Source organism: Oncorhynchus kisutch, linkage group LG25 (assembly GCF_002021735.2).
Source record: "Oncorhynchus kisutch isolate 150728-3 linkage group LG25, Okis_V2, whole genome shotgun sequence".
NCBI classification, from domain to species: domain Eukaryota; kingdom Metazoa; phylum Chordata; class Actinopteri; order Salmoniformes; family Salmonidae; genus Oncorhynchus; species Oncorhynchus kisutch.
In genome coordinates this window covers 22,410,898-22,420,691 of record NC_034198.2, presented here as the reverse complement: position 1 = coordinate 22,420,691, position 9,794 = coordinate 22,410,898, and the positions used below count along the sequence as shown (strand labels likewise).

The 9,794-nt window shown below is 47.6% G+C and overlaps 1 protein-coding gene across 1 annotated transcript; it reads left to right on the top strand.

Moving 5' to 3' along the window:
- The first annotated feature begins 1,089 nt into the window (after window positions 1-1,089).
- On the top strand, window positions 1,090-9,794 carry LOC109869902 (fascin-2-like). The gene is made up of 6 exons (XM_031804508.1): window positions 1,090-1,185; window positions 1,432-2,158; window positions 7,303-7,459; window positions 8,898-9,019; window positions 9,168-9,335; window positions 9,526-9,794. The coding sequence occupies exons 1-6, from the start codon at window positions 1,090-1,092 to the stop codon at window positions 9,726-9,728; spliced, it is 1,473 nt and encodes a 490-aa protein (XP_031660368.1). The 3' UTR covers window positions 9,729-9,794.

Here is a 9,794-nt window from a genome sequence, read left to right as displayed (position 1 = left end):
GACTGACTGATTTGGTGACTGACTGACTGGCTGGGTGACTGGCCGACTGACTGACTGGGTGACTGGCTGACTGACTGACTGACTTGGTGACTGACTGACTGGCTGACTGACTGGTTGGGTGACTTGGTTACTGACTGACTGGCTGACCGACTGGTTGGGTGACTTGGTGACTGACTGGCTGACTGGTTGGGTGACTTGGTGACTGACTGACTGACTGGTTTGGCGACTGACTGACTGACTGGCTGACTGGTTGGGTGACTGGGTTACTGACTGGTCACTAAGGCCAAGGTTGGAGACTGGTCAGGAGATCAGTGGCTCAGTAATCTCAGAGAAAGGAACTGGGAGAGAAATAACAGGGAATTGAAAAAGAGAGAGACTGGCTGAGGGAAAGAGAGAGAGAGGGAGAGAAAGAAACAGAGGGGGGGAAGCATAGAGGAAGAGCGTTAGAGTGAGACAGAGCCAAAGGTAACGATTGAGTGAGAGGAAGACTAAGAGAGGGAGATAGAGAAGGGGGAAAATACCAATCGATGGAGAAGGGGAGAGGTAGTTTGAAAGAAATTGTGAGAGGAGAGGTGGAGAGGGTGACGTCACTTGTTGGATTGCAGTATTGAGCCCTGCTGATTACTATAATCCTGATTAGGAAACCGAAGGAAAAAAAACATGAGCCCTGAATGACAGAAAGAGAAAAGACGAGAAAGAGTCCTTCACTACCACCAGAGAGAAACGGAGGTGGAGAGGAGACGGAGAAGGGAGGAGAAACAGAATAAGAAGAGGAGCAATTTGAAAGGAAACGTTTTCATCTGGGAATTAGGAGCATAGGAATCACAGAAACTACAGAAAGGAACCACATAACCACAGTAAGTAGATCATAAATCTGTGTAAAAAAAAACGTAGAAGACAAAGTCCCTGCATTATAGCTACCTTCCTCATTGATTTCTTCTCATATTTTATTGCCTAATTCTGCCCACCCTTTTAACCTCACCTCATACTTGTCATTCATACCCCCATGCCCTCCCCTCCCCACTCTTCCCCTCCGCCACACATTCTTCTTCCTTCCATCCCTCCTCCTCTTCCTTCCCCCAGGCCAGGATGCCCACTAACGGTACAAACTGTCCACTGAAGCTGCAGTTTGGTCTGATCAACCACGAGAGTCGCTACCTCACCGCAGAGGCCTTTGGCTTCAAGGTGAGATACCTCATCTGACACAGCTTAGTCTTACTGTGTTCCTGTCTAGACTGGTACCAGTCTGGTCCTGCTTTAGCCAACTCCTTTGTAGTTTTCATGCCAGAGTAGAGTAGATGCCAAATAAGTTTATCTAAAGCAGGAAAGAGTTAGAAAGGGTGAAGACAGGGGAAGAGGGAAGGTGTTTTAGGTAGACAAGTGAAAACGGTCTATTCCCAGTGCTCTTGACAGTGATCTCTCCTCCATCAGGTGAATGCGTCGGCCCCGAGTCTGAAGAGGAAGCAGGTGTGGACATTAGAGCAGGACTCCCAGGACCCCCAGGTGGTTTACCTCCGCAGCCATCTGGGCCGCTACCTGGCTTCCGACAAGGATGGCAAGGTCACCTGTGAGGCCGAGGGCCGGAACACAGACTGCCGCTTCCTAATCGCTGCCCAGTCAGACGGCCGCTGGGCACTTCAGTCTGAACCCTACCTGAGGTTATTCGGAGGTTCCCGGGACTACCTGTCCTGCTTCGCCCAAGTTATCACAGAGGCAGAGTTATGGGCGGTGCACCTGGCGCTCCACCCGCAGGCCAACCTGCTCAGTGTCGCCCGCAAGCGCTATGCCCACCTGTCACCCGATGACGGCGAGATCGCCGTGGACCGGAACATTCCATGGGGCGTGGCGGCGCTCCTGACGCTCGTCTACCTGGAGGGGAAGTACCGGCTCAAGACCTGTGACAGCCGTTACCTTGTCAACGACGGGAAGCTGTCAGCGGAGAGCGGGCGGGGCACGGGGTACACGCTGGAGCTGAAGTGTGGGAAGCTGGCGTTTAAGGACTGTGAGGGGAAGTACCTGAGTCCCATGGGCCCCACGGGGACACTGAGGTCTGGCAGGTGCAGCAAGCCGGGGAAGGACGAGCTGTTTGACCTGGAGGAGAGCCACCCTCAGGTGGTGCTGATGGCAGCCAATGGGAAATACGTGTCTATACGGCAACGTAAGACACACACAGTAGATAAAACACAGTATGAACATAGATGTCACACACGCAAAAATATACAGTATACACCTCTTTTGTTCTCTTTTTTGTTTTCTCTCCCTCTCCTCGTGTGTCACTTCTAAAACTACTCAACTACTACCACTACTACTACTACTACCTCATATTCTCGTACCACTTGATACCTACTGTGGTAACTGAGCTTTCAGATGTACAGGAAATACATTAGCAGCCGTATTGAATATGCATGGACCTTCACCACTGTCATTCGATATGGATGATTGATAGCCGATAAAGACTTTTCCATAATTATGGGTAATGTGGTCTTCAGATTCCTTATCATATTGTCTGAGGTTGGGTGTTTCCTCGAAGACGAGAGGAACGCAGTTGATATCCAATCAAATCAAATGTATTTATATAGCCCTTCGTACATCAGCTGATATCTCAAAGTGCTGTACAGAAACCCAGCCTAAAACCCCAAACAGCAAGCAATGCAGGTGTAGAAGCACGGTGGCTAGGAAAAACTCCCTAGAAAGGCCAAAACCTAGGAAGAAACCTAGAGAGTAACCAGGCTATGAGGGGTGGCCAGTCCTCTTCTGGCTGTGCCGGGTGGAGATTATAACAGAACATGGCCAAGATGTTCAAATGTTCATAAATGACCAGCATGGTCAAATAATAATAATCACAGTAGTTGTCGAGGGTGCAGCAAGTCAGCACCTCAGGAGTAAATGTCAGTTGGCTTTGCATAGCCGATCATTAAGAGTATCTCTACCGCTCCTGCTGTTTCTAGAGAGTTGAAAACAGCAGGTCTGGGACAGGTAGCACATCCGATGAACAGGTCAGGATTCCATAGCCGCAGGCAGAACAGTTGAAACTGGAGCAGCAGCACGACCAGTTGGACTGGGGACAGCAAGGAGTCATCATGCCAGGTAGCCCTGAGGCATGGTCCTAGGGCTCAGGTCCTCCGAGAGAGAGAAAGAAAGAGAGAAAGAGAGAATTAGAGAGAGCATACTTAAATTCACACAGGACACCGGATAAGACACGAGAAGTACTCCAGATATAACAAACTGACCCTAGCCCCCGACACATAAACTACTGCAGCATAAATACTGATATGTGGTCATGTTTGTGCGTGCGTTGATCGTTTGTTCTATTTCTAACATATCATTATTGTATTGTTAAAAGGGAAGTTCCAGTGTTGTAGTATCATTCCACTGCCTCCTACCAGTAGCTTAAACCCCTCCGCAGCATAGTAGTCTTTTTGTATTTCAGGCTCAGAAAACATGTCACCAGGTCAGTGGGAATGAGATTGGCAAATTATAATGGCTGATTATTCCAGTGCAGTTTATGTACTGTGTAGACTTCATCTCTGGCCTAACCTGCATGCATGACCACTGTGAAAAGTGTGTTACTGATTAATAGTGTCAGCATCACTGTATAATATGATAATGTAGTAACTTGTGCCTCTTTCCCATTGCCCGAGCCACAAACAATTCTGGAATCAGTTACCGGGTCTATGATAATGTCATAGACCCGGTAACTGATTCCAGAATCTACAGTGTTATTAGAATCTCATCGAGAGGGAATCTTTTCCTAGAATCTCTAGAGTGTTCTGTGTATCGTCCGTGTGTTTGATGCTGTGGTCTTTGGTGAATATTCTTGTCTGAGGAGTAGTGTTACTCTAACCTGAGGGTTGTAACTGTAGCTGTGGCTCATTGTTCCTGGTTAGCACTACGATCTGCAATAACCAAATGACTGAGTGAGACGAGCAGAAAGTGATTACCTCGAGGCCTGAGGGGTACAGGAAATGTCATGAGGGCAGGGAAGAAAGGGCGGTGACACACCTCTATGCTAGTGCTGAAAGACACTCAAACAGGATACACAAAACATTTCCTTATACTTACTTTTTCCACTCTCATTCTCTCTCTCTCTCTCTCTCTCTCTCTCTCTCTCTCTCATACACACACACACACCCACCCACCCACACACACACACACTCAGACGACAAGTGCACAGACACACATGCACTCACACACTTTCTCTCCCTCTCCATCGTGTACCTACAAACATGCATTACACACACTCTCTCTTTCACAAACACAAGCTTTGTCTCTCTCTTTCTCTCTCTCTTTTACAAACACTCCTGTATTGGTGAGTGATGAGGTGCAGAGTGTGTTAAATAATTGATAGTGCCAGGGCGGTTGTTCATTGAAGGCGGGGAGTCTGTTTTCAGAAACCCAAGCCCTACTCTAACTCTATGGGTCTCTGGCCAACAGCACACCAGGGGCATAGCCCATAGCAACTCAGCCCACAAATCAGAAAGACAACTGGGTCAGTCAGTCAGCCACAGACCCCAGCCCAGGGATGGAGATAAAGGAGGTTGAGAGGGCGACCCAGGGAGAGAGCTGCGAAGAGAATAAAGGAGGAGAGGGAAGGGCAAGTGAGGAAAAAAGAGTTAATGGAGGAGAGGAAAGACTGTAGGGAACAGCCAGGGGAGAGGGTGGGGAGGGTTAGTGAGGTAGACAGGAGGAGAAGGGTGGAAGGGGAAAGCATATATAGGGAGAGTGATGGGAAAGGAGGAAATAGAGAAAAGAGAGGAAAGTGAGCAGAGAGTGGTTGTGAAAGTACATGAGGAGGAGTAAGAGAGAGAGAGAGCGGAGAGCATAGTCAGATATAGAAGAAGTCACCTTCTCTATGTGTTCGCACATAAATCAACAGGACTGCCAGTTCTCCCTGAAGAGCAGATGTGTCACCGTCAGATAGTTTACAGACACAACTAGGCTCAGAAACTGACTTGATACTTCTCTCTCTTTCTCTCTACTGCCTACCTACTCTCTTTCTATTAAAGTGCCCATGTGGTGTGTGTGTGTCCATGCGCATGTGTGTGTGTGTGTGTGTGTGTGTGTGTGTCCATGAGCGTGTGTATGTGTGTACGTGAGTGTGTGTGTGTGTGGGTCAGATCTGTTATCATGTCTGTCGTCACCTCTCTCTACTCCCTCGGGTACATCGATCTGGTCTGGGAAGAAATTGTAAGAGAGACGAACGCTCAAATACACACACACACACACACACACACACACACACACACACACACACACACACACACACACACACACACATACACACACACACACACACACACACACACACACACACACACACATCATCCCGCTACGGTCTGATAGACAGATAAAGGATGCAGTGAAATAAACAAAGAGAAAGAGAAAAAAATGAGAATAGCAATGGAGGAGAGCAAGTGAGAAAGATACAAAGGGGAGAGAGAGAGGGATAGAGAGAGGAAGAGAGGGACAGTGGACTGTGGCATCATTATTAATGGATGGCGGAGCAACTCTCTGATGTATTAGTCGTGCCTGATCCAGTTTTGGGTGGGCAGGCGGGTGGGCGGGCTTCCAGGTAGGCCAACACCAGGAATTGGAGATGGGTCTGCGGTCTGTTTTAAACCTTACACTACACTCTTAGAAGAAAGTGTTCCAATAGGGTTCTTCAGCTGTCCCCATAGGAGAACTCTTTTCGGTTTCAGGTAGAACCCTTTTTGGTTCTAGGTAGAACCCTTTTTTAGTTATTCAAAGGGTTCTCCTATGAGTACAGCCAAAGAACCCTTTTAGGTTCTAGACATAACCTTTTTTTCTAAGAGTGTAGACTAGCACACTTTACCCTAGGCAAGTGATTTTTGAACCTCTCCTTGGGGACCCACAAACGTTTAATGTATTTTAACTATCCACAGCTAGACCTTAAGTGAATCAGCTCAGCTAGTTCAGGGTTACAACAAAATTGCTAAACGTCTGGGGATCCCCGAGGAGAGGTTTGAAAACCATTGCCCTAGGCTATGTAGCAGTCAGTGTGCACCATTTGGTATGATTGACCAACTGTAGTGTCAGCAATGCCTTTCAAGATATCAGATAGATGCAGTATCAGATAGTTTTAAAACCTTCAATTGATAGCCCCTGAGGTATTAAACCTTATATTGATACCCCCTGAGGTATTAAACCTTATATTGATACCCCCTGAGTTATAAAACCTTCCATTGATACCCCCTGAGTTATAAAACATTCCATTGATACCCCCTGAGTTATAAAACCTTCTATTGATACCCCCTGAGTTATAAAACCTTCTATTGATACCCCCTGAGTTATAAAACCTTCCATTGATACCCCCTGAGGTATAAAACCTTCTATTGATACCCCCTGAGGTATTAAACCTTCTATTGATACCCCCTGAGGTATTAAACCTTATATTGATACCCCCTGAGTTATAAAAACCTTCCATTGATACCCCCTGAGGTATAAAACCTTCCATTGATACCCCCTGAGGCATTAAACCTTCTATTGATACCCCCTGAGGTATTAAACCTTATATTGATACCCCCTGAGGTATTAAACATTCTATTGATACCCCCTGAGGCATTAAACCTTCTATTGATACCCCCTGAGTTATTAAACATTCTATTGATACCCCCTGAGGTATAAAAGCTTCTATTGATAACCCCTGAGGTATAAAAGCTTCTATTGATACCCCCTGATTTCCTGTCTTCTTCCTCTCTCTCATTCTCTCCTCTTTCTCTCTTAGATGGGCTGTAGTCTGATCACAGCTGAGCTCAGCAGACTGTTATGGTGATGGTGTGGTGTGAAATGAACACACACACACACACACATGAAATTGGACAATAAAGTGTGAAGCAGTGCTGAGATGAGAGGGGAATCTGATCAAACAGAAACACAAGCCCTGGTGATAAGATAGAGAATAGTTTTTTTTAGACTAAGCCAATAGTTGCTTTAGAAAGCTAGGTTGAATGTAACTAAGGAGGACCCCAGTGCAGAAGACTGTTGGTAAAGGGGTTGGTAGAATCTGCCTGCCTGTCTGCGTGCATGCCTGTGTCTTTAATTAATGTTAATGCTATTTGTATTCTGCATAATGGACAGAGGTCTTTGACAGTATGGTGGGTTACGGGCCATCCACATGTGGGTGTATAAGGGCGTGCATGTGTGAGTGTGTAAACGTGCGTGCCCATGGATTTCAGACAGCCTGTATTGACAGTTATGAGTATCAATAAAACTTGGATTGATTTTGAACTGAACATACCATGAACTGAATTTGACTGACCTCACACCTCTGGCCCCTCCCAGGTGTGAGTATCTCGGCAAACCAGGAGGACGAGACGGACCTGGAGACGTTCCAGATGGAGATTGACAAGGAGAGCAGGAAGTGTCTGTTTCGGACCAACGAGGGGAAATACTGGGCCCTGGTGGCCCACGGAGGCATCCAGACTACGACCACAGAGAGGTAACTCTAACTCTAAACCAGAAGTGTCAAACTCTAGTGTCTGCAGGTTTTTCTTTTTTTCTTTCAATTACGACCTAAACAACCAGGTGACCTTAATTCATTAATCAAGTACAAGGGAGGAGCGGAAACACGCAGACACTTGTCCCTCTGTGGAATGAGTTTGACACATGCTCTAAACCTAAGACTAACCCCGACCACTAACCCTAGCTCCAGTCACAACACTAACTCTAGCCACAGTCACAACACTAACCCTAGCTCCAGTCACAACCCTAACCCTAGCTCTAGCCACAACACTAACCCTAGCTCCAGTCACAACCCTAACCCTAGCTCCAGTCACAACCCTAACCCTAGCCACAGTCACAACACTAACCCTAGCTCCAGTCACAACCCTAACCCTAGCGACAGTCACAACACTAACCCTAGCTCCAGTCACAACCCTAACCCTAGCTCTAGCCACAACACTAACCCTAGCTCCAGTCACAACCCTAACCCTAGCTCCAGTCACAACCCTAACCCTAGCCACAGTCACAACACTAACCCTAGCTCCAGTCACAACCCTAACCCTAGCCACAGTCACAACACTAACCCTAGCTCCAGTCACAACACTAACCCTAGCTCCAGTCACAACACTAACCCTAGCTCCAGTCACAGCCCTAACCCTAGCTCCAGTCACAACACTAACCCTAGCTCCAGTCACAACCCTAACCCTAGCTCCAGTCACAAACCTAACCCTAGCTCCAGTCACAACCCTAACCCGAGCTCCAGTCACAACCCTAACCCTAGCTCCAGTCACAACCCTAGCCCTAGCTCCAGTCACAACACTAACCCTAGCTCCAGTCACAACACTAACTCTAGCCACAGTCACAACACTAACCCTAGCTCCAGTCACAACCCTAACCCTAGCTCTAGCCACAACACTAACCCTAGCTCCAGTCACAACCCTAACCCTAGCTCCAGTCACAACCCTAACCCTAGCCACAGTCACAACACTAACCCTAGCTCCAGTCACAACCCTAACCCTAGCCACAGTCACAACACTAACCCTAGCTCCAGTCACAACCCTAACCCTAGCTCTAGCCACAACACTAACCCTAGCTCCAGTCACAACCCTAACCCTAGCTCCAGTCACAACACTAACCCTAGCTCCAGTCACAACCCTAACCCTAGCTCCAGTCACAACACTAACCCTAGCTCCAGTCACAACCCTAACCCTAGCTCCATTCACAACCCTAACCCTAGCTCCAGTCACAACACTAACCCTAGCTCAAGTCACAACTAACCCTAGCTCCAGTCACAACACTAACCCTAGCTCCAGTCACAACACTAACCCTAGCTCCAGTCACAGCCCTAACCCTAGCTCCAGTCACAACACTAACCCTAGCTCCAGTCACAACACTAACCCTAGCTCCAGTCACAACACTAACCATTTATTATCCAGGTCTGCCAACACCATGTTTGCAGTGGAGTGGATGGGCCGCAGGGTGGCACTAAGAGCCAGTAACGGGAAATACATCTGCACCAAGAAGAACGGCCAGCTAGCAGCCATCAGCGACTCCATAGGTTAGTGTTTGTGTCTTTAAGTGGGTGAGTGGGTTCCATGGTTCTTATGATTTTTAAACCTAATATTCCTTCCTCTCTCCTTAATTTCTACCTCTACCTCTCTTCCTCCTCCTTCCCTCTCTTTCCCCTCCCTCTCTTCCCTGATCAGGTGAGGATGAGAAGTTGATTCTGAAGCTGATAAACCGTCCCATGCTGATCCTGCGAGGGTTGAATGGCTTCATCTGCCACCATAAGAACTCCAACACGCTGGATGCCAACAGATCAGTCTATGACATCTTCACACTGCATTTCAGTGATGGGGCGTACCACATCAAAGGTGAGGATATGATATGCACATTCTAGCTTATTGCATAGAATTCAATGCATTTTTCATGAAGAATGTAAGAAGTTTTGTGCAACTGCTTGTTTTAATCTATTGCTTTCTGCTTCAATCTGTCTTGATGCGTAAAGGTCTTTCATATAGTGCTGCCAGTCCATGTTGTCTCTCTCTAACTAACCTCTTGTAGGTGAGGGAGGGAGGTTCTGGTATGTGAACAGCAGTGGTCTGGTATGTTCAGACGGAGAGACACCAGATGACTTCTCATTTGAGTTCCTGGAGCATGGACGCATCGCCATCCGAGGCAAGAACGGCAGATACCTGCGAGGCCAGGGGGGCATGCTGAAGGGTGACGGGGTTACCCCCGACAGCTCTGCTCTCTGGGAGTACTGACCAATATGGGTGCCACTCTCCTACCCTGCCGGAGGTTACCCCTAACCACAGATCTAGGATCAGATT